Below are 25,441 nucleotides of genomic sequence, written 5' to 3' on the forward strand. Positions count from 1 at the left end.
GTTTTTGCAGGTTTTTATTGAGAGACCACAAGCAGATCTTCCACCCTCAGATCTCTGACTACAAAAGGTGCGATGGAACATTTTTCCCTTCCCCATCCTTTTCCTTACTCCAGCCCAGGGTCTGTTTGGGGAACCTGCTCATCCCCAGGCCCCTCCCAAAGTGACTCACTAACGTGGTCTCTGACGCATCCCCAGGAAGGGAAGTGGGGTGACGGGGGGGCATCCCTTTGTGGGAGAGAGTGACCAATTATTTATCCTCCCGCATAGGATGCCCTGGCTTAATGACCTGTAAGGGCCATTTCAGCACTTCCATTCCATCTGTCCCCAAGGCCTCACCTTAGGTGAGAACTTTGGCTCTCATTCAGCTCTCAGGGTGTCTGCCTCCTCACAGCTGAAGGTCCTTCTTGTCTGAGATGGACAGTATTACCTAGTAGTATGCGTGCTCTAGGACCATGAATGACATCAAGACTAACCGAGAACTATACCAGCAATACACCGCCATGGACCCCAAGGTGCTGGCCCGCATCTCCAGGCTGCTCATCGTCTGCCAGGGTGCAGGCATTTCTGTACCCAAGGGCATCAGAAACATCTTTGAGTTTACCTGGGAGGAGCTGATCACTGACCCCATGATCCCTACCCCTTCTGAGATCCTGGGCCTGGAGATCAGCATTGGAGCCCCGCCCGTGGTGCTTATGGAACCGGCCCCTGTGCAGGCCCCTGTCCAGAACAAGCCACCTCCGCCAGTGCTACCACTGCCGATGCTGCCCGCTTCCACTGGGCCGGCCAAATTCTCCACACACTCTCCTACCCACGGCCAACGGGGCCATCCAGCCAGGAGACCCTGCACAGGTTCCAGAGGCAGTCTATCCACCTATTGGCCGAGCTCCTCACACTGAAGATGAAGGCCACGCTGGAGTCCATGTCCAGTAAGTCAGCGAAGTCTGGCTCACCGGATCCTGGCTCATTTTTCTAGGCCTGGAAGGGTCTGGCCTGGGCATGTGTGTATGTATCCACTGCACCCACCCCAGACAGGTCTACAAGAATGCGCCGTGAAAAGGTGGCAGCCAAGGGTCAGCTTTGCAACTCAGCTCCTTCCTGAGACCACCCCCAAGAATCATCCTTTCACCCCTCTCCGTTCTCCATTTTGTCCTCCCATCCCTCCAGCTTTGCTGAGCCCAGGTTGAGACGTTGGCCATGAGAACAGTGTGAGGTGTTGAAAGGGGGAGTTTGTGGAAATGATGCCAAGGTAGAGAGAGGCAGCACCCAGGAGGAGGGGGTAAATCGGGAGGGCCAGTTGGTGGGTAGCAAGACAGAGCCAAGCAGAGCCAGAACCAGGAGAGTCGTGAGAACTGGGAGAACACCGTAGAAGAGAACTTTAAAGATTTCTCTTAATTACTCTGAGCCTTCTCCAGCATTAAAAAATCTTTTTCTTCCAGAAATTGGTTGTTTTGTAACAACAGGGCACTTTAGAATATCTGGTCTACCATACAACTAGGACAAAAACTTCATTATTATACTTTTGATTAAAAAAATTAAAATAAAAAAATTGAAAGCAGAATCCCATCTGTTCCACTCCAGATTCTTCCACAAACATCCCAGCCATGGGAGTGAACTCACCTTACCAGCTTGTCTACGAGTCCTCTACTGGCTGTCTGAGCTTTTCCCTCTCAACCGGAAGGGAAGTCAAGAAAAAACAGGTAACAGTGATTCCCAGCAAGACCTTTTGACCTACCTTTGGTGGTGGGGGTGGGATGGGGAGGGGGATAGAAGATTTCCTGTGTAGGTTGATGAGATGATTTGATTTGGTTTTCTGATAGGAAGGATATATAGCTGCCCTGGCCGGAGACCCAGCAGCTATTGACAGATTCTGTCCCATAAAAGGTGACATGTCTCAACCAAGTCACTCCACTTTGCAGTCTCATCGTTTGAATGTTTACAAGTGCTCCATTTCTGTTAATGCGGTTCCTCTCACCTGGGGCAACACCCCTAGCAAACCCACATCTTCCACCTCCTATGTTATCCCATACTCACCCCCTCTTCTCAGAGAGAGACCTATGTTACCCATACTCACCCAGCAAGTGGGGGAACCAGTACCTGAACGGACGTATTTGGATACCAAGCCTAACCGTGTGTCCCCAGCTGGGTCAGTTTATGTGGGCAGAAAACAGACATAGAGGCCATTTCTATTCTATTGCAGAAAACACAGAGCAGAAGGAAAGGCTTAAAGGAAAGAACTGGTGGCAGGTGAGACCAAACAGGGTAGCAGTGACTGTGCAGCCAGAGCTTGGAGGAGAGATGAGTTGGGGCTGGAGAGGGCAGAGAAGGAACTTTCTCTCGTGGAACTTCCAGGGCCCCCAAGGCTGTGGTGGTAGAGTGGTGGGGTAGGGGAGGGACTGTATTCGCAAAGTGGTGGTGGGAGGATCCACAGAAGTTTGGGATGCTCAAAGACTGTCCAGTGATTCCCACAGACACTGGAGGTAAGGCTAGAAGTTGAGAAGCTTGGATTTTATTCCTGAGCCCACCTCGGGTTGCCATGAGATTTGCCTTCTTCCAGGCCTCACTCTCCGTATCAAGTTGATCCTGTAGCCTTTCAGTCAGTGAACAAATGTTTATTGAACAATTGCTAGTTGTCAGTCACTGTTCTTTTTTTTGGTACACGGGCCTCTCCCTGTTGTGGCCTCTCCCGTTGCGGAGCACAGGCTCCGGACGCACAGGCTCAGCGGCCATGGCTCATGGGCCCAGCCGCTCCGTGGCATGTGGGATCTTCCTGGACCGGGGCACAAACCCGTGTCCCCTGCATCGGCAGGCGGACTCTCAACCACTGCACCACCAGGGAAGCCCCAGTCACTGTTCTGAATGCTGTGGGTACATGTGTGGATTTTAAGACAAGGAACACCTTCCCTGATGGAGGTGACATCCTCAGACTCTTGTTTCCCCTGTTCCTTTACCTCTCATGACACATTTTCTGTCACTGTGAGCATCACTTCCAGCATCCCTCTTTATATGCTCCTGGTTTATCATATCTCCTCCTGAGCTGGCCCTAAATCAATGCAGTCACTTTGAGGGGAAACAAAGTATCCTCAGGACACCCAGTGATTTCATGATTTTTCTTCCTAATGACCTCAGGGGTGATGCCTTGAGTAAGGTTGTTCCAAAACAAAAGTTACATGTCTGTTGGTCTCTTTGTCTATGTGGCTGTTTTCCTCTGCCACCCAAGGATGTGATTACCCCATGATGTTGCATCATTCTCACTAGGATGTTCAACGCTGCTGCATTTCTTATAGGTTCCTGATACTGTTTAGAAATTATTCTCACACATGTGTGCTAGGATGGGTGGTTAACCTTCCCTAATAGTTTATAAGTAACCGTGTGTCCTAGCTTGCCCAGGAAAGTCCCAGTTTATGCTGTTGTCCTGGCATAACTATTAATTATACCCACTTTCACTCCAAAGTACCCTAGCTTAAAGAACATATTGTAGAGTCGTTGTGGTTTTAAGTCACTTTGGGTTTGGGACCTCTGCTATCTGTTCCATGTACACGTGCTGTCACACCTTGCCAGCTGGCCCCCTTTGCAGTTCTAGGGTCATGCAGACTTGGAGCAGACAGGCTCCAGGAGTTGGACCTACTCCCTGAGCAGACAACAGCTATTTCTGGAGCACAGCCCAACTTTACAGGCAGAGAATTGAGAGAAATCTGTCAACAGTGGTTCCTGGTTGTCATACTTGGGGACCCAAAGCAACTAGAGGCAGGCCAGAAATGGATGCTCAAGCCAGCAGATGTTCCAGGAGGTCAGCCAGCAGGTAGGTGGGCCTCAGGGTCAAGTCTCTGGTCTCATGGCTGGAGGAGTCAGGAAAGGGACCAGGAACCACTGAAGGTGACAGATATCAGACATGGTACCCAAGCAGCAACCAGAAACCTCGAGGCTTGGCTGACAGTGAGAAAGTCTCCATTCTGAGGCCTTCAGGGCTCAGTTGGAGCCTAAGCAATGCCCCTGGCCTGAAGACTCATTTTATTTTTGAGTCCAAGGTGAAGATGAGCCTACATATATCAAGGAAGAGCATGTGGCTCCAGCTGAGTAGGCAGCAGAGGCTCAGAAGCAGGCAGGACCTGAATAGATGCTTCTGGAAATTCAGCCATGGATGATCACCTCCACAATTTTATGTCATCATATCCTCATACCACCTAAGACTTGCCATGGGGGATAACTGTGAAAATAATGGAAATAAGCCCAAAACATTGCCACCACAGATTTGAGCAGGCAGAAGAAAGAATCAGCTCGAAGACAGGACAATGGAAATTATTGAGTCTGAAGAACAGAAAGAAAAGAGATTGAAGAAAAATGAACAGAGCCTAAGGGAACTGTGGGACACCATCAAGTGGCATATGCATGTGGGAGTCCCAGAAGAGGAAGAGAGATCAAAAGAGGCAGAGAGAATATTTAAGAAATAATGGCTGAAATTTTCCCAAATTTGATGCAAGACATGAATATAAACGTCAGAGAAACTCAGCAGGCTCCCAGAAAGATGAACTCAGAGAAACCCACACCAAGACACATTAATCGTCAAACTTTCAAAAGACAAAGACGAAAAGAGAATCTTGAAAGCAGTAAGAGAGAAGTGAATCCTCACATACAATGAATTTCAATAAGATCATTAGCAGGTTTCTCATCAGAATTTGGAGGATACAAGGTACAGGGCAAATACATTCAAAATGCTTAAAGAAAAAACCTGTCAGCTAAGAATCAATCCTGAATTCAGGAAAACTGTGCATCAAAACTGAGCAAGAAATTAAGACATACAAAACCTGAGGCAGTTCATGACAACTAAATCTGTGCTGCAGGAAGTGCTGAAGGGAGTCCTGCAAGGTGAAATGAAAGGACACTAGAGAGAACCACAAAGCTATATGGAGAAATAAAGACCTCAATAAAGGTAATACACAGGAAAGAATAAAAGCTAGTATTATTGTAACAGCAGTTTGTAACTGCACTTTTTGTTTTTCTACATGATTTAAGAGACTAATATATTTAAAGAAAAAAATTAGTGTAAAAGCCAGTATTACTGTTAACTTTGGTTTGTAGCTCCAAATCTTAGTTTCTACATAATTTGAAAGATTTAAAAGAAATGTTAATTTATGTTTTGGGACATACGATATAAAAAGATGTAATTTTTAGGACATTAACAACTGACAGTGATGGGGATGATGCTGTAAAGGAGGAGAGTTTTTGTACGTTATTGAAGTTTTGTACGTTATTGAAGTTGTAATCCCCATGGTAACCACAAAGAAAATAACTACAATATACAGAAAAGGAAATGAGAAATTTTAAAATTTCACTACAAAAAATTAAAACAAATTAAGACAGTAATGCAGGATATGAAGAACAAAAACTCTAATAAGGCATATAGAAAATAAAAAACACAGTAACAGAAGCAAGTCCCTCCTTATCAGTAATTCCTTTAAATGTAAATTGGCTAAATTTTGTAATCAAAAGACTGAGATTGGGAGAATGAATAGCAACTCATGATCCAACTATACGCTATAAGAGACTCACTTGAGATCCAGAGACACAATTGGGTTTGAATGTGAAAATATGGAAAAAGATATTCCATGCAAATAGTAACCAAAGGAGAGCAGGGGTGACTATACTAATATCAGATAAAATAGACTTTAAATTTAAAAAGATTACAAGAGACAAAGAAGGACATTCTATAATAATAAAATTTCAATACAGTAAGAAGATACAACAGTTATAAACATTTATGCACCTAATGACAGGCTGTCAAAATATATGAAGCAAAACCTGACCAGTTGAAGACAAGTAGTTCTACAGTAATAGTGGGAGACATCAATAACCCACTCACAATAATGGATAGAATAACAGACAGAAGTAAGAAAATAAAAAACAACACAATAAATCAACTAGATCTAACAGACACATGCAGAACACAAACAAAACAACAAAAACAGTGCACATTCTTTTCAAGTGTACATGGGACATTTCTAGGATAGATCATATGTTAGGCCACAAATTAAGTCTCAGTAGATTAAAAGAAATAGATTTCACTCAAAGTATCTTATCTTACCACAATGGGATGAAGTTAGAAATCAGTAACAGAAGGAAAACTGGAACGTTTACAAAATTGTGGAAATTAAATAACACACACCTAATCAATGGATCAAAGAAGAAATTACAAGGAAAACTATAAAATACTAGAGACAAATGAAAATGAAAACAGCGGGCTTCCCTGGTGGCACAGTGGTTGAGAGTCCACCTGCCGATGCAGGGGACACAGGTTCGTGCCCCGGTCTGGGAAGATCCCACATGCTGTGGAGTGGCTAGGCCCGTGAGCCATGGCCGCTGAGCCTGCGTGTCCAGAGCCTGTGCTCCGCAACGGGAGAGGCCACAACAGGGAGAGGCCCATGTACTGCAAAAAAAAAAAAAAAAAAAAGAAAATGAAAACAGCATACCAAAACTTATGGGGTACAATGAAAGCAATGCTAAGGGGAAAATTTATAGCTATTAATGCTTACATTAAAAGGCAAGAAAGATCTCAAGTAAACAACCTAACTTTACAACTTAAGGAACTTTAAACTAAACCCAAAGCTAGAGAAGGAAGGAAATAAAGGTTAGAGCAGAGATAAACTAAATAGACAATATAAAAACAACAGAAAAGCAATGAAACCAAAAGTTGATGCTTCAGAAAGATCAACACAATTGACAAATCTTTAGCTAGATGGACTAAGAAAAAAAGAAAGGAGACTCAAATTCCTAAAATCAGAATTGAAAATGGGACACAACTACTGATTCTACAGAAATAAAAGGGATTATCAGAGAGTACTATGAACAACTAACTGTATGCCAACAAATTGGATAACCTACATGAAGTGGACAGGTTCCTAAAACACAAAACCTACTTAGTCTAAATCATGAAGAAATAGAAAATTTGAACTAGACCTATAAATAGTAAGAGATTGAATCAGTTATCAAAAATCTCCCAACAAAGAAAATCCCTGGACCTGATAACTTCAGTGATGAATTCTCCCAAACATTTAAAGAAGAATTAATGCCAATTGTTCTAAAATTTTTCCCCAAAATTGAAGAGGGAACACTTCCCAACTCATTCTGTGAGGCCAGTATTGCCCTGATATTGGAGCCAAAGACACTAGAAGAAGACTACAGACTAATATACCTGATGAACATTGATGCAAAATTCCTTAGCAAAATATTAGCAAACAGAATTCGGCAGCATAATAAAAGGATTATACAACATGACACTAAACAGGATTTATTCCTGGAATGCAAGCATGGTTCAACATATAAAACTCAATCATTGGAACTTCTCTGGTGGTCCAGTGGTTGACTCCATGCTGCCAATGCAGGGGGCCCTGGTTCGAACCCTGTTCAGGGAACTAGATCCCACGTGCCTCAACTAAAAGATCCCGCATGCTGCAATGAAGATCCCGAGTGCCACAACCAAGACCTGGCACAGCCAAATAAATAAATATTTTAAAAAATTGAAAAGAAAGATTTGGTCTATACCTATAATGGAATATTATGTAGCCTTAAAAAGGAAGGGAATTCTGCAATATGTTATAACATGGGTGAAACATGAGGACATTATGCTACATGAAACAAACCAGTCACAAAAAAGACAAATACTGTATGATTCCACTTATAGGAGGTACTTAGAGTAGTCAAAATCATAAAGATAGAAAGTAGATTGGCAGTTGCCAGGGGCTGGGGGTAGGGGAGAATGGGGGGGTGTTGTTACAGAGTTTCAATTTTATAAGATAAAAAGAGTTACGGGAATAGATGGTGATAACGGTTGCACAACACTGTGAATGTATTTAATACCACTGAACTTGCCTCTTAAAATTTAAGTCGGTAAATTTTTGTTATACGTATTTTACCACAAGCACACACAAAAGCCCGCAAAACATCACAGTCTTGAGTCTCAGTTGATATACTCTGCCCTCTGCCGAAGGCCGAGGTAAGCCAGCATCAGAGAAGTGTTGAAGCCCTTGAGCCATTGAGCCATTGAGATGGAGCTGGGACTTTTTGTCTTAAGTCAGAAGTGTCACAAGGGAATCCCTTCTGCATCCACCACAGCCATGTGTGTGCTCTCTCTACCCAGGACCAGGCCGCCCTTGGGGAAATGTGGCTGGATTCACCACTCTGCATGAGTGTTCCTGACACACACTCGGCTGACTCACAGAGCACCGCCTCTGTTTCATAAGTGACCTGCTGGGGATTCTTATCCCTGGAAGCATAAATGATTCCCACAGTTATTTTGATTCTCAAGGGATGCAGCTGTCCTGCTCTCCCCGCCCCCTCACCCCAGGTGAACATGACGTCTTGAGAAACCATTTTCTAAAACCCTCCCTAACCTGTTCATCTCCAGCTACAGGCAAACCCCCAAATTTGGAAGAAGTAGTCTTGACATCCCCACAACGAGGAGCGGGAACCTCTGCCTCTGAGGTTATCGAGTTCAGCGACCCCTGCCCTGACGCCCGGGAGAAGCTGCAGGAGATGTGTCGCCTTGCGTGAGCACCTTAGTGGTTGGGGGTGTATGGGAGAGGAGGGCACAGCCTGTGTGTGCGTGGAGGGGGATCACGGACATGTTGGCTACCCAGTGCCCCCAGCCACAGTGACAGGGTGATAGTTGTCCCTCACACACAGGTCCCTAGTCCTTCCACAATCACAGTCATTTTCAGTCCTACTATGACCTTATGAGGAAGGCAGGTTTATTCCCGTTTTACAGATGAGGAAACTGAGGTACCCCAAGCACATGGTAAGGCATTGTCTGAGGTCCCACCGCTCAATGGGCCTGTCCCAGGGCAATGTTCTTTGCCTCCTCACCAGTGAGACCCCTTTGCATGGCTTCTTAAAGTTTACACACCCTTACAGTTAAGAATGTTTATTTCTTGACATAATTTGTCAGATGTTCTCTTAGAAAAAAAGGAACAGCTCTCAAAACAAAATACACTGACATGGGTGATTAATGGTATTTATGATTTTGTGTGTCCCACAAGTCCTAGCAAGTGAATCTGCGTTCCTCCAAAGGCCTGGACCATGGGCCATAAAGGATTTCAAACCTAGTTACATCTAAGCATATATGTGTCCTGGGGCTCACAGGCCACTGTCACTGCAGCTGTAGAATATGCGTAGAGGGCAGCCACCCAGTTTGCTCCTTACTGTGACATTCCAGAAGGAAGCTGTCTTCCTTTGTAAGCTCAGGATTGAGAGGTGATCAAAGCCTGCAGCTCTGCCACCCCGTTCCACACGCAGCTCCACTCCATGGGTCCCCACTCCTGTGCAAAAGGTGGAAAGCAGGCCAGGGCCAGTCTCAAAGGGGTATGGGGACCTTCCCAGTTCTTCCTAAAAACATTACCTGTAAGGATGAGGGGTTGGGGTAGGGACAGATACTTTGGGGACAGGGAAATGGAATGGGAGTCTGGGGAGCTGGGGAGGGGCTGTAGAGAGCCTGGTGAGTGAGAGGCAAGTGGCTAGAAAATATGTTGGTCTCCTTCCCTGCAGAGAAGCCGAAAGGGTCTCGTGGAAAGGGAGGAATATCTTCTACCCATGATCTTACGCAACTACAGGGCAAAGATGCCCCCTCATCTAATGTCTACCCCCAAAGGGGATGCTCAGATCCCAAGCTCCCACCATCCGCACCCTCCAGGTGCTCAGACTTCCACTCCCACCCCTCACCAACCTCCTGCCCATCATCTTCACTTGGACCGGCATTCTCAGGAATGGAAGGCACCCAAGAAGGCCAGCAAGTTGCATTACACCTTCTATGATGGGTCGTTCTTCGTTTAGTATCCTTTTATTTGGTGCTTCCCTTTCTCCCCAGCAGCTCAGCCCAGAGAACTCCAGCCTTTGACAAAGCCAGAGTGTTTCCTTTGGCTTTTCATTTGGTCAGAGAAGTCTGGTGACGGGTCCTCTGGGATATTAAGAGTTTGTTCAGGTCAGAGAAGAAGTACCAAGAGTCAAGCCTCAAATTCAGTCCTGATCAACCAGTACGTACTGAACCCAACTATCTGTGATTACGTGTCAGTGCGGGCTGGGGGTGCAGCAGCAGTCCCTGCCTTCGAGGTTCTCCCAGGTGGGAAGAGATTGGAGACACAGAACAATTCATCTCTAGCCGAGAGAAGGTGATAGGAGACCCTCCATCCTGGGGGGGGGGGGGGTCTTTGTCCTTCTGTCCCAGGCTCAATGGGTAAGTACTGTGGTTCTTGCATACTTTGCCCCCAAGATCCATGTATTTGGAGTCTAACCCGCACTGCACATACCCCACCTGGCACATGCTCGGGTTGATCTGCAGCTGAGGTCTGGCGGTATTCATGAGAATGTGGGCAGCTGGGTCCCAACCTTGGGGTGTGTGAGTGGCACAAGGGGACACATTTTCTCTTTGAGAATCTGGTGAAAGCTATAGACCCTCTTCCCAGAAATATGAACTGATACACATGCATGTAAAACATTTCCTGTGATTGCAGGGGGTCTGCAGACCTTCAAAGCTTGTCCATGCACCAAGAACCCGAGACTGAGGAAAACTAAGATTTCTAACATGCAGGGTAAAGGCTGAGAGTTATGCATATTTTAGCATGAATGGAGTCAGGTTGCTTTCTTCATTCACAGATGTTTATCGAGTATTATATGCAATGATTAATGGAATGGAGTGAATGTACCACTTTATCTTAGAGGGAGGTGGCTCTCTGAGCCGTCTCAACAGGCGGCTCGGCAGGCCTTTCTGGCCATGGCCCCCCTCGCTTCCTTTGGCCTCCTCTCCACTGAACTGGGAATTCAGAATTGCAGTGCCTGTCAAAGGAGTCCTATGGTTTCTCTGACCATAAATGAGTGCATTCATTACCCTCTGCTCAGCCCTGCTTCCAGGGCACCTTGTGCATTGAACTCAGCACACACCTTCCCAGGCAGCTGCTGCTCACAGGGGTCATGGGGCTCCCTCTCCCCCCTTTTCTTCCTCAACACTGCATTGAATGGGACCATCACCCTGAACTCGTGAAGCTGTGTCCGTGAATTAGGTTGCTATTGGCAGGACCAGAGAGGGGTGGACAAGTGTAGATCAGGGGATCAAGGTACTGCAGACCAGCCTGCTGCGATCCATGTTCCCTTCCCTGCCACAGAATCCCAAGGACCCCCTGCTGGGACCACCCGAGACCTCAGGCCATCGATGCTGGTGCGCTTGACTCAGACCCCAGTGATCTTGGTCATTAATGTATTTCTGCTGTGGGAGTCCCAAGAGGCCTGGATTCTAGGCCCAGTTCTTCTTGGTGACCCTGCATAAGCCATTCCATCTCTCTGGGCCTCACTTCTCTCCATTATAAGGTGAGAAAGTTGGACCCAGTGATCTTGAAGGACAGCATCTGCGTTACTGTGATCAAATGGCCAAAACACACGTGCAGGTGTTGGATCCCTCTGGATTAGAGAAAATGTTTGGGAGACACTTCCCTCCCTCATGGGTTCCACAGAACCCTGGACTTGGCAGCTAATTCTGTCTTCACGGAGACTGCTGGGCAAAACTTTCAGGTAGAAGTGATGTGTCTGCCCTTGGATTGCCAAAAAGCTCCAAGCCCCAGTGGGTTTGCACTGGTCAGTGTCAGACCCCAGAACCATCCCCGGCATCGCTTTCATTTGGGCTGTCAGCATCTCCTTGGACCTCTCTCCTCAATGGCTGAGTCTCCTGTCAAACTTCCCTCAAGTCCTTTTTTCATACAAAGATACAACTCACCACATTAAAAACAAACCATAATCACCATGTGCCCAGTACTGTGCTAAGTGCTGTTCCTTTAGGGATTTGTTGAGCACTCAGAACTGCTGTGTGAGGTGCACATTTTTTTTAATATGTAAAATGCACATAACATTTACCATTTTAAGCATTTTGAAGTGTACAATTCAGTGGCATTCATAGTGTTGTACAACCATCACGACTATCTAGTTTCCAGCACTTTTTCATCACCTCAGAAGGAAACCCTGTACCTAATAAGCAGTCACTCCCCATTTCCCCTCCCCCACAGTCCCTGGCAACTGCTCATCTCCTTTCTGTCTCTATGCATTTCCCTATTCCAGACACTGCATATAAATGGAGTCACACAGTATGCGGTCTTTTTATCTGGCTTCTTTCACTTAGCATAATGTTTTCGAGGTTCTTCCATGTTGTAGTATGCATCAGTTCTCCCAGTTCCCCGACCAGGGATTGAACCCCAGCCCTTGGCAGTGGAAGCACAGAGTCCTAACCACTGGACCTCCAGGGAATTCCCTCCTTTTGTTTTTTTGATTGGGGTGAAATTCACATGACATAAAATCAGTCCTTTTAATGTGTACAATTTAGTGGCATTTAGCACATTCACAGTGTTGTGCAACCAACTCCTCTATTGAGTTCACCCCAAAAGAAAATCCTATACCCATTAATTGGTCACTCCTCATTTCTGCCTACCCCCAGGGGCAACCACCAATCTGTTTTTTTGTCTCTATGGATTTGCCTATTCTGCACATCTCATATAAATGGAATCTTACAGTATGTGGCCTTTTATGCCTGGCTTCCTTCACTTAATGTTTTCAAGATTCATACATGTTGTAGCATGTGTCAGAATTTCCTTCCTTTTCGTGGCTGACTAATATTCTATTGAATGGATATACCACTTTTTAAAATCCATTCTTTCATTTATGGACGTTAGATTGCTCCCACCATTTGGCTAGTATGAATAATGCTGCTATGAACATTCTTGGAGAAGTTTTTATTTGCACACTGTTTTCATTTCTTTTCGGTCTATACCTAGGAGTGGAATTACTGGGTCATATGATAATTCTATATTTATTAACTTATTATGAAAACATTCAGAATGTTTTCCAAAGTGGCTGCACCATTTTACATTCCCACAGCAATGTGTGAGGGTTTCAATTTCTCCACATCCTTGACTATACTTGATATTTTCCAATTTTTAATTTCCAGCCATTCTAGTGGGTGTGAAGTGATACCTTGTCATGGTTTTGACTTGCATTTCCCTAATAACTAATGATTAGGAGCATTTTCATGTGCCTTCTTTGTATAATCTTCTTTGTAGAAATGTGTATTCAAGTCCTTTGCCAATTTTTTGATTAAGTTGTGAGTTCTTTTTATATTGTGGATACTAGACCCTTATCAGATATATAATTTACATATATTTTTCCTGTACTGTGAGGTGTCTTTTCATACTCTTGATAGCATCCTTTGATATACAAAAGATTTAAATTTTGATGAAGTCCAGTTTTTCTATATTTTTGGATTTTATATCTAAGAAACTATTCCTTATTCCTCTGTTTTCTTCTAAGAGCTTTATAGTTATAGCTCTTAGGTCTAGATCTCTGGTCCATTTTTCAGTTGATCTTTGCATATAGTATGAGTAAGGGTCCAACTTCGTTCTTTTGCATGTGGTTCCCAAGTGTCCTAGCACTATTTGTTGAAGAGACTATTCTTTCCCTCATTGAATGGTCTTGTCGCCCTTGTTGAAAATCAATTGACCATAGATATATGGGCTTATTTTTGGATTCTTAATTCTGTTCTGTTGATATATATGTCTATTATGCCAGTACCACACTGTTTTATTATCACTTTGTAGTAAGTGTTGAAATCAATAAGTGTGGGTCCTTCATCTTTATTCTTTTCTTCAAGATTATTTTGGTTATTTGGGTACCCTTGCAATTCTGTACGAGTTTTAGGATCAAGTTTTCCATTGCTGCAAAAAAGATTGATGGGATTGTTAGGGATTGCATTGTATTGGGTTGGCCAAAAAGACCCTAAGATGTTACAGAAAAACCCAAACAAACTTTTTGTCCAACCCAATATCTGTAGATCACTGTGGGGAGCATTGCCATTAACAATATTAATTCTTCCAATCCATGAACACCGGGAACAAATGATCTGAAATGCTATATGAGCAACAACTACAATAGAAAAGTAATAAACAAAAGGAAATGATACCGTTTACAATAACATCAAAAAGGATAAAATACTTTGGAATAAATTTAACCAAGGAGGTGTAAAACTCGTACACTGAAAACTACAAAATATTGCTGAAGTAGAGAGGACTGAAATGAATGGAAAGACATCCCATGTTCATGAAGGACAACTTATTTCTATGTGTTGGTGTTGTATCCTGCAACTTTGCTTTGCATGTTTCTAGAAATTGGTCCTTTTCAACTAGGTTACCTAACTGGTAGAGGTACAGATCTTCATATAATTCTCTTACGATCTTTTTTCATTTCTGTAAGGTCAGTAGTAATGTCTCCACTTTCATTTCTGATTTTAGGAATTTGAGTCTTCCTTTTTTTTTCCCCCTCAGTCAGTGTAGCTAAAGTTTTGTTAATTTTACAGATCGTTTCAAAGAACCAGTTTCGGGTTTTGCCAGTTCTCTCTATTGTTTTTTCTGTTCTCTGTTTTGTTTTTCTTTTCTCTGATCTTTATTATTTCCTTCCTCTGCTAGCTTTAGTTTTACTTTACTGTTCTTTTTATAGTTCATTATGGTAGAAGGTTGGGTTATTGAATTGAGATCTTTCTTCTCCTTTAATATGAATATTTAAAAAATTTTATTAGTGTGTAGTTGATTTACAATGTTGTTAGTTTCTGCTGTACAGCAAAGTGAATCACTTATACATATATCCACTCATAGTTTTTTAAATTTTTAATCTTTTTATCTTTTTTTAAATTGAAGTATCGTTGATTTACTATATCCACTCTTTTTCAGATTCTTTTCCCATACAGGTCATTACAGAGTATTGAGAAGAATTCCCTGTGCTATACAGTAGGTTCTTATTAGTTATCTATTTTTTATATAGTAGTGTGTATATGTCAATCCCAATCTCCCAGTTTGTCCCTCCCCCCCCTTTTCCCCCCTAGTAACATAAGTTTGTTTTCTACATCTGTGACTCTATTTCTATTCTGTAAATAAGTTCATTTGTACCATTTTTTTAGATTCCACATATAAGTGATATCATAAGATATTTGTCTTTCTCTGACTGACTTACTTCACTCAGTATGACAATCTCTAGACTGTATAAACAAATGAAATAATGCCATTTGCAGCAACATGGATTGGGCCTAGAGACTGTCATAATGTGAATATTTATAGCTGTAAATTTCTCTCTGAGTACTGCTTTCACCTGATCCCATAAGTTTTGGTATTTTGTGTTTTTGTTTTCATTTATCTTAAAGTATTTTCTGATTTCCCTTGTGATTTATTCTCTATCCATTAGTTGTTTAAAAGTGTGTGCTTAATTTCCACTGTCTGTGAATTTTCTAAATTTCCTTCTGCCAGTGATTTCTAGTTTCATTCTGTTGTCAGAGAATATACTCTTTATGGTTCCAGTTTTTTGAAATTTATTGAGACTTGTTTTGTGGCCTAACATACTGTGTAAACCAGAGAACAATCCTTGTGAACTTGAGAAGAACGTGTATTCTCCTGTTGTCAAGTGGAATGTTCTGTATATGCCTGGTAGCTCTAGTTGGTTTATACTATTGTTCAAGTCCTCTGATTTTCTGTCTAGTTTTTCTAGCCATTGTTGAAAGTAAGGTAGTGAAGTCTCTTTTATTGTAGAACTATTTCTTCCTCTAATTCTGTGCATTTTTGCTTTATATATTTTAGGGCTCTGTTGTTAGGTGTTTATATGTCTATAGTTGTTATATCTTCTTGAGGTATTGGCCCTTTTCTCAATACATAATGTCTTTCTTTGTCTCTTGTAAAAATTTTTACTAAAGTCTATTTTGTCTGATATCAATACAGCCACCTTTCTTTTGGTTACTATTTGCATGGAATATCCTTTTCCATCATTTCACTTTCAACCTAGTTGTGTCTTAGCATCTAAAGTGAGTCTCTTGTAGATAGCATATAGTTGAGTAATATATTTTGTTTTGTTTTTATCCATTTGGCAGATCTCTGCCTTTGGAGAGTTTAATCCATTTATATTTAAAGTAATTGATGATATGGGAGGACTGAATTCTGCCATTTTGCTGTTTGTTTTCTTTCTTTTTCATGGAAAGGCATTTTATTTTTATGTATGTATGTATGTATGGGGGCTGCATTGGGTCTTTGTTGCTGTGCACGGGCTTTCTCTAGTTGTGGCAAGTGGGGGCTACTCTTTGTTGTGGTGCATGGGCTTCTTATTATGGTGGCTTCTCTTATTGTGGAGCACAGGCTCTACGCACAAGGGCTTCAGTAGTTGTGGCCCATGGGCTCAGTAGTTGTGGCTCGCGGGCTCTCGAGCACAGGCTCAGCAGTTGTGGCACATGGGCTTAGTTGCTCCGTGGTGTGTGGGATCTTCCCGGACCAGGGATCAAACCTGTGTCCACTGCATTGGCAGGTGGATTCTTAACCACTGCGCCACCAGGGTAGTCCCAAGGCATTTTATTTTAAATACAGCAGTGTGTACATGTCAATCCCAAACTCCCAATCTATCCCTCCTCCCACCCTTCTCCCCAGTAACCATAAGTTCCTTCTCTAAGTCTGTGAGTCTATTTCTGTTTTGTAAATAAGTTCATTTCTTTCATTTTTTCTTCTTGGATACAGCATATAAGTGATATCATACGATATTTGTCTTTCCCTGTCCTACTTATTTCACTTGGTATGATAATCTCTAGGTCCATCCATGTTGCTGCAAATGACATCATTTCATTCTTTTTAATGGCTGAGTAATATTCCATTGTATATATGTACCACATCTTTATCCATTCATCTGTCAGTGGACATTTAGGTCACTTCCATGTCTTGGCTATTGTAAACAGTGCTGCAATGAACAATTGGGGTGTGTTTATCCTTTCGAACCATGTTTTTCTCTGGGTATATGTTGAAGAGTGGGATTGCTGGCTTATATGGTAGCTCTCTGATTTCCTTTTCTCCACACTTTCTAGTTATTTTCTTATTGGTTTCCCTGGTATAATGGGTTGAATAATGTCTAACAAAAATTTATGTTTACCTGGAACCTCAGGATATGACCATATTTAGAAATAGGGTCTTTGCAGATATAATTATTAAGATGCAGTTATATTGGATTAGAATGAGCCCTAATCCACTGATGTCCTTATAAGAAGAGAAAACAGACACACAGAGAGGGAAGAACACCACGCGATGACTGAGATAGACGTTAGAATGATACATCTATAAACCAAGGAATGCTAAAGATTCTTGGTAACCACTAGAAAAATAGGAAGAGGCAAGGAAGTGTTCTTCCCCAGAGCCTCCAAGAATATGGCCCTATCAGCACCTTGATTTCAGACTTCTAGACTCCAGACTGTGAGAGAATAAATTTCTGCTGTTCAAGTCACCCAGTTTGTGGTACTTAGTTACAGCAGCCTGAAGAAACTAATTACATTTGACAACATATTAGTTTGAGTTAAGACCAACTTAGCCTCAGTAGCATGTAAGACTCTGCTCCTATACAGCTCCATTCCTCCTCCTTTATTTTGTTGTTAACAGAAATTAACTCTTTATACATACATTGCCATTAATATAGATTTACAAGTATTGTTTTATGCATTTGTTTTCTCAAATCGTATAGGAAAAAAGGAATTATAAACAAAATAATAATACTGAATTTTATATTTACTTATGTAGTTACCTTTACTGGTGTTCTTTTTTCCTTTGTTTGTCTTTGAGTTACTGTCAAGTGTTTTTTCATTTCAACTTTAAGGAATCCTTTTAGCAGTTTTTGTAGGGCAGGTGTACTAGTGGTGAACTGTCTCAGCTTTAGTTTATCTGGAAAAATCTTAATTTCTCCTTCATTTTTGAAGAATAGTTTTATTCAATATAGAAGCCTTGGTTGATAGCTTTTTTTTTTCAGCTTTTTAAATATTTCATTCCAGTGCCTCTGGCCTTCTTGGTTTCTGATGAGAACTTGGCCACTAATCTTATTAAGGATCCCTTGTACATGACAAGTCTCTTCTTTTGCTGCTTTCAAGATTCTTTCTTTGTCTTTTTGCAGTTCGATAATAACGTGGCTGTCTTTGAATTTATCCTACTTGCAGTTTGTTGATCTTCTTGAATGTATAGAGTCATATCTTTCATAAAAATCGGGGAGTTTTCAACCATTATTTCTTTCTGTCCCCTCACTTCTTCTGGGACTCCTGTTATGCATATATTGGTCTACTTGGTGGTGTCCCACAGGTCTCCTAGGTTCTGTTCATTTTTCTTCATTCTTTTTTCTTTTTGCTCCTCAGGCTGGATAATTTCAGTTGTTCTGTCTTCAAGTTCACTGATTTTTTTCTTCTCCTGCTCCAGCATAGTGCTAAATCCATCTAATGAATTTTATTTATTTTTTGGTTTAATAATTAATTTATTTGTTTATTTTAAAATTTAATAAATTAAAGTATAGTTGATTTACAATGTTGTGTTAGTTTTAGGTATACAGCACAGTGATTCAGTTATATGTGTATATGTATATTATTTTTCAGATTCTTTTCCATTATAGGTTATTACAAATTATTGAACATAGTTCCCTGTGCTATACAGTAGGTCCTTGTTGGTTATCTATTTTACGTATAGGAGTGTGTATATATTAATCCCAAACTCCTAATTTATCCCTCCCCTCACTTTTCTCCTTTGGTAACCATAAGTTTGTTTTCTATGTCTGTGGGTCTATTCCTGTTTTGTAAATGAGTTCATTTTTTTAGGGTTCCACATATAAGTAATATCATATGATATTTGTCTTTGTCTCTGACTTACTCACTTAGTATGTTAATCTCTAGGTCCTATATGTTGCTGCAAATGTCATTATCTCATTCTTTTTTATGGCTGAGTAATATTCCATTGTGTGTGTGTGTGTGTGTGTGTGTGTGTGTGTGTGTGTGTGTGTGTATAACACATTTTCTTTATCCATTCATCTGTTGCTGGACATGTTGGTTGCTTCCATGTCTTGGCTATCGTAAATAGTGCTGCAGTGAACATTGGGGTGCATGTATCTTTTTTTTTTTTTTTTTTTTGCATGTATCTTTTTGAATTATAGTTTTCTCTGGATATATGCCCAGGAGTGGGATTGTAGGATCACTGAAATTCTTCCTGTCTGGGGCACTTCTGAAATTCTGGCAAAAAGGATAGTAGCTGCCCACACCATATCTGTTTTAGTCAGGACCAGTGCTCCTTGCGGCCTCCTAAGTAGGAAATGAACAGGGAGACATTGTCTACTCTTCTAGATTGGTAAGAAGGGGAAGCAGCCTAATAGCATTAGAAATATCCTGGCCTCAGAGTTCAGATACTGGCTCTGCCACTTCCTGTGATGTGATGTAAGGCAGATCACTTCTCTGCACCTTGGATTCCTCATCTGTTGGGTGAATAACTTATCCTGGTTTGTCTGGGACTTTCCTGGTTTTATCACTGAAAGTAATGCATCTCAGGAAACCCCTTACATGCAGGGAAACCCTACTCATCTGTGAGATGAAGGTAATAGTACCTACCACAGGGTGGTTGTGAGGAGTAGAAAGAGGATACAGGGAAGCACCCAGGGCATGGTTGGTTCCATAGTCATTTAGTTGTTACTTATGCAAAGTGCAGAAGACTGGGAATGATGTACCAAACAGCTAAAACACTGACATGTAGACTTGCTTTCCATGAGGCACCTAAGAGCAGAATTCTGAGAGTTTTCTGTTAGTTCTACTTAACAATTTCTGCGAGCTATCCCTCTGGACACATCGCCGTGTGTCAGATCCCCATGTGCTGCAGAGGGAGAGCCATCACCTGCCTCTTTAATGACACACCCAGCTTCTCCTTCCTGGCCGTGTTCAATGCTGAAGGCCAGGGCTGCATTCACTACAACCTGAAGGCCTGGTGAGTCAGTTGGGGGAATCTTGGCCCCATGGAAGTATCTCTGAGGGTGACAAAGTGGGGCACCGAGGTGCAAAGTAGGAGCCCCTGGGAAAAAGATGGACCAGGCAGTGTCCAGAGATCTAGGAAGACAGTGTGGCAGGGCCAAAGCAGTGCCTGTAGGGACATAGGTGCTTTGAGGCCCTTACTTGCTGGATTCATGTCATAGCCAATGAGAAGGGAAATTCCCCAAGTCCTACTCCACTTGTTCCCGCCAGAGCACTGAGATCTTCACTGTTAGCTAGATTCATGGAAGAATTCTTTAGGGAAGAGAAGTGTTTTATACTAGGAAGCAGTGTAGGAGAGGCCATGGGTAGCACATATTCTTGGTAGCCAAATGTTGATTTTGTCTGATTTTCCTAAGGAACTGTTCTAGGAGGGATTGACTTACTTTCATGTGACGGTTGTTCCGTTTCCCATTTTGGTGCCTGAGATCTTATATGCTCAGGCTCCTGGGCTACGGGCACACGTTCCATTTCTCTCCCCCTTGGGTTAGGCCTGAGCCTCCACCATCTCCTTCAGATCTGACCTTCCCAGCAGACTCCCCAGTAGCATCAAGAGGTGTGAGGGGACATCAGACCATGTTAGGTTGGGTAAGTAGGGCCACCTGCAAGAGTCCACAGTTCCTCCACCTGGGGCAGAGTCTCAGAGCCCTGCCTGCCTATAGCCTGTAGTGATGGGGGCTTCCTTCCAGGTCCTGGAGGAAGCTCCTCATTTATGTATCTCTCCTAGCTGCCCATACGTCTTGGTGTTGGATGAAGAAGGTGGGACCGCCAACGACTACAACGGCTATGTAGTTCACAAGTGGAGCTGGACCTCCAAGACAGAGACTTTGCTCTCTCTGGAATACAAGGTAGGAGTGGGCAGCAGAGGTGGGGCTTGCCACTGGGCTATCCAGCATTAAGAGCCAGAGGGCTACCTGTATGACAGGAGCCCTAGCCTCAAGGAGCTTGTAATATCAGAGGTTCCCACGTTGATGGGCCGTGGTCCAGGGCTGACTGAAGTGAACTTTTCACCAGCCTACAGCAACTGTTGGCTTCTGTACTGACCTTTCTTGGTAATATGCTTCCTGTTTTATTTTTATTATTAATGATATTATAATTTATAGTTAAAATGTCCTTTATTTTAGGAAGTAACTGTTACAGTAGTTGATAGTTTTATTTTTAATGCCTATGTGTGGCAATAAGAAAAGTAATTCTATGTTGGTCTCCCCAGTTTTTGTTTTTATAGTTTTACTATCTGTGAAACAAAAAAATCTGAGAGGTAAAGGAAGCTGATAGACACAAATCCTTTTTTCATTCATTTGGTTGTTCAGCTATTCATCAAAGAGTTATTAAATAATAAATGTTTAATTACTAATATTAAATAATAACTTAATACATTTAATATACTAATAAAGTAATTAAGTGTGCTTGTCACTTTACCTATGGCAGAGTTTCTCATCCCTGGAACTACTGACTTTTTGAGATGGATAATCCTTTTAATAACTGTGCATTGTAGGATATTTACCAGTATCTCCCTAGATGCCAGGAGTACCCCCTCTCCTAGTTGTGGCAACCAAAAATATCTCCAGACAGTGCCAAATGTTTTTGGGGGGCAAAAATCACCTGTTGTTGAAAATCACCAATCTAGGGGATAGAAAGATAGACAATACCCCTCAAGGAACTCAGAAATCTAGGGGAATAATAAGAATATGTGGTAGAAAAGTATAAGGGCTGTGAGAGAAGGACAAGCTCATAGGATTGGGATTCAGAGAAAGATCACAGAACATAGAATCCACCCTAGGTAAGAGTTACAGACAGAAGCACTGTTAGAGTTCATGGTAGGGCTCAAGCATCCTGTCTCATGCCCTTCCTGTTCATCCTCTATGTTGACCACTGGATTCTCATTCTTATATCTCGATTCCTGTAGACCATACCACTGCTCAGAAACATTCAATTCCTTGAACGTGTATCACCCTTCCTACCCCAATGTCCTGAAATATAATACATCTTCTCTCTCTGCCAATCCAAATTTTCCCTCCTTCAAAGCCCTACTCAGACTTCCTGTTCTCATGGCACTCCAGTCCACACCCATTTCTCTCTTCTCCCAGTGCCCACTGTCTGGATTAAAAAGTAATCCGGACTGAAATGACAAATTTCAGTCATTGTACAATTAGTCATGTAATGAAGAGGTTCTCAGTTGTGGCTGCATATCAGAATCACCCATGGGACTTTAACAAAAATATAGATCCCAGGCACAGCCCTAGAGAGATTGTGATTCAGTTGGTCTGTCATGGGTTCTGGAGTTTGTAGTTTTCACAAGTCTTTCTATTGCTTGACCAGGTCCAAGATCTCCAGTCCAGGAGTGTATTGAGTTATTGCCTTACTATTTAACTTTTTGTAGTTATATGAAAGTTTACAATCCAAAAAGATTATAAATTGGTTGCAGGCAGACACCATATGTTATATGTCAGTATGGCCAAGTGGACAGAGAACTCTGGGATGAGGGTCTGAGGAGCCACGTACTAGTGTCAGCTTTGCCAAACCCTGGGTGTGCAGCTTTCTGAAAACCACTCAGCTTCTCTGAGTCTTGGTGGCTCATCAATACAAGGTGGGTCACAAGAGCCTCCCTCCTGCCTCACACTGCTTTTGTGAGAACTAAATGAAACAGTGGTGGGGAAGGTGCTTTGACACACTAAAGTGCTTCAGCAGTGTGTCTTAGTTCATTATTCTGTTCCCTAGAGCTGCATACAGAAATGCACAACAGGGGCTGGTACAGTCAGGAGTGGCCTGGAACACAAGTGGCCTTGAGTTGTAACATGAGTGTGTGTGCATATTATTCTCATAGATACAGATAAGAAGGAGGGAGAGCATTCTGGATAGAGGAATATCATCTGTAAAGGCTTGGAGTTGGGACTCAGGGTGGCATCGTTAAAAGTTCACAAGTGCTTCTCATGAAAGAAAAGTAGGGAAGAGCTGTATGTGTCAGGGGGGTGGAGGTGAGAGGCACTGGATGTCATGCTGAGGAGTTTGCATGCTGTCTTGGAGGCTGCAGTGGCAAGTTTGTTTCTGCCCAGATATTTATCGTTCCCAGCATTTTCATTCCTCTCTGAAAATCCAGTTTCCCTCCAGTATCATTTCTCTTCATCCTGAAAAACTTCCTTTAGCATTTCTTGAAATGGAGATCTTCTGGCAACAAATTCTGTTTTCTTTCATGTGAAAAATGTCTTTAGGAAAGAATATTTTTGCCAGATATGGAATTCTGATTGACGTTTTTTTCTATCAGCATTTTAAAGATGTTCCACTGTCTCTGTCCTCCATAGTTTCTGATGAGAAGTTTGTAGTTATTCAAATCATTGTTCATTTTCTCTCATTCCTTTCAAGATTTTCTCTTTTAGTTTTCTAAGTTTGACTATGATGTGTCTGCATGTGGTTGTCTTCATATAAATTCTGTTTGGGGTTTACTGAGCTACTTTAATCTGTAAATTCACATCCTTCAACAAATTTTGGGGAGTCTTCTGCTGTTGTTTTAGGGGAAGAATGCACTCCAGTCTCCTTCCTTTTCTTCTGAGACTCCAATTACATGTATTTTAGACCTTTTATGTTGTCCCAAAGGTCCCTGAGTCTCTGTTCTTTTTGTTGTTGTTCAATATTTTTCTGTTTACTTTTCAGATTGGATAATTTACATGGATCTATCTCCAAATTCACTGACTTTATTCTGTCATTTCCATTCTGCTGTTATGCTAATCCTGTGATGTTTAAAAATTCCAGATATTTATTTTCAACTCTATGATTTCTGTTTAGTTGTTTTTTATATTTTTTGTTTCTCTGCTGAGATTTCCTAATTTTTCTTTCATTACAAATATATTTTCCTATGCCTCATTGAGCATAGTTAAGTTAGCTGCTATAAAGCCTTGTCTGGTAATTTCAACATCTGGGACATATCAGACAGGATTGGTTATTTGTTGCCTTGAGAACAGCTCACACTTCACTGGCTCTTCACATGTTGAGTTATTTTGGATTGCTGACATTGTGGATGTTATGTTTTAGAGTCTCTGAGTTCTGATGTATTTCTCTGAAGTGTGTTGATTTTTTTTGTTTTAACAGGCAATGGGCTTGTTTAGACTCATAATGCAAACTTTGTCTCACCCGCAGTGGGCAGCAGCTCAAATCTCAGTTCAGTTTTCTGTTTCCCTGGAAGTAAACTGCCTTGAGTTTTCACTGCTCACACATGGTTCAGGGATCAGCCAAAGCTGTGGACTGTTTAATCATAGCATTTGGGACTCTACTTCTCTGTCCCTTCTGTAATTCTCTCCTTACTTTTCTGTGACTGTAGTTGACCCCAGGTTTTGTCCTTTGGTTCTTTGGGCCAGAAAGAACTCATCCCATGTTGATCCTTTTAAGTTTTGACTCTTCGAAATCTGCCTGCTTTTGCTTATTCTTCTGAGCCTTTGAGTAGTTGTTTTTTGTATTTTTTCCAAGTTCTGTGGGAGGATCAGCCTGTTAGGACCTGACTCAGCTATAGTGGGAGTATAACCAGCTGGTTAGTTTTTAAGCTGAGGGCTGCTATGCTCCATCCAGCATTTATGTGGAAGGTTGACTGGAGAGGGAAAGATCAGCAGATGGGGCTAGTAGAAAGACTAGTTAAGGAGTTACTAGCCAGACTTGACATGATGGAGGGTATTAGTAATATTTTTTAAAGGGGCCATTTCAGTAAAATAAATCAGTGGCATTCAGAAATGGGCTGTAGGGGATAAATGAGAGGAGGAGGGAATTATAGATGACTCCACATGGAGTGTGTGTGTCTGGGTGGAAACAAAGCAGTTTCTGAGAGGCTCAGAGACCCATATGGTTTTTGATGTGCTAATTGGGCTCAGTGGACATCTCTCTCTGGACAGGGATCCTCACCTAGAACGAGAGATTGGGGATGATATGCACATCATATACATGTGGCTCACGAACTCCCAGGAAGATGAGCAGTGGCTGAGTTCACAGAGCACCATCGTTGGGACATTGGGAAGAGGAAGAGAAACCACCCAGGGGCCAAGATAATTAAAAACAGCTCTACCAAGCTAAGCCCTTTGCTTATTTTATCTGTGAAATCTGCTTAGTGCCCCAGAGAAAGATTCTGTTATTGTTCCCCGGCTCAGAGAAGCTAAGCAACCTGCCTCAAGTGTCCAACCACAGTGCTTGAGCTCCCAGCCACAGCTCACAGCTCTGTTCTACAGTCTCTAGAAGGAGAACTGGAGCAGGTAGTGTCTCTCTTAAGTGAGAGTGATCTACAAGTTTGAAGATGTCACACACTTGGCAGGAAGATGGTCATGGATCAGATGTTTTCAGAGTGTGGAAGGGGACTAGCATCCAGGCTGCAGAGAATGAGGAAGGGGCTGGATGGTGAGGAAATTGAGTGTGGACCTTTGGACCAGCAAGTGGAATCCTAGAAGGAAATGGGAGGAGTGAAGATGGAGAGCACTTTCTTAGTTCCGAGGAGTTCTGGGGCACATGTAGGTCAGGGGCTGTAGAGCTACAGATGCCCAGGCCCTGCTGGGGCCACTGCGCATAAATAACTCTCTGCACACCTGAACCATCCAGGGCCTTACGTGCACGTTGCTCTGC

General features: G+C 42.4%; 1 protein-coding gene across 1 annotated transcript in view; it reads left to right on the forward strand.

Moving 5' to 3' along the window:
• Positions 1-452: 452 nt before the first annotated feature.
• Positions 453-25,441, forward strand: part of LOC309967006 (uncharacterized protein C3orf20) — a gene marked incomplete at both ends in the record, with an annotated part of 32,705 nt that continues 7,716 nt past the window's right edge. The window contains 9 exon segments of the mRNA XM_082847444.1: positions 453-825; positions 828-926; positions 1,579-1,686; positions 1,689-1,697; positions 8,405-8,540; positions 9,535-9,578; positions 9,581-9,818; positions 19,656-19,808; positions 20,577-20,697. Of these exon segments, the coding sequence (XP_082703570.1) occupies positions 453-825; positions 828-926; positions 1,579-1,686; positions 1,689-1,697; positions 8,405-8,540; positions 9,535-9,578; positions 9,581-9,818; positions 19,656-19,808; positions 20,577-20,697 (1,281 nt within the window).

The sequence above is a fragment of the Leucopleurus acutus genome (genome assembly GCF_964270905.1).
Source record: "Leucopleurus acutus genome assembly, chromosome: 10".
Taxonomy (NCBI): domain Eukaryota; kingdom Metazoa; phylum Chordata; class Mammalia; order Artiodactyla; family Delphinidae; genus Leucopleurus; species Leucopleurus acutus.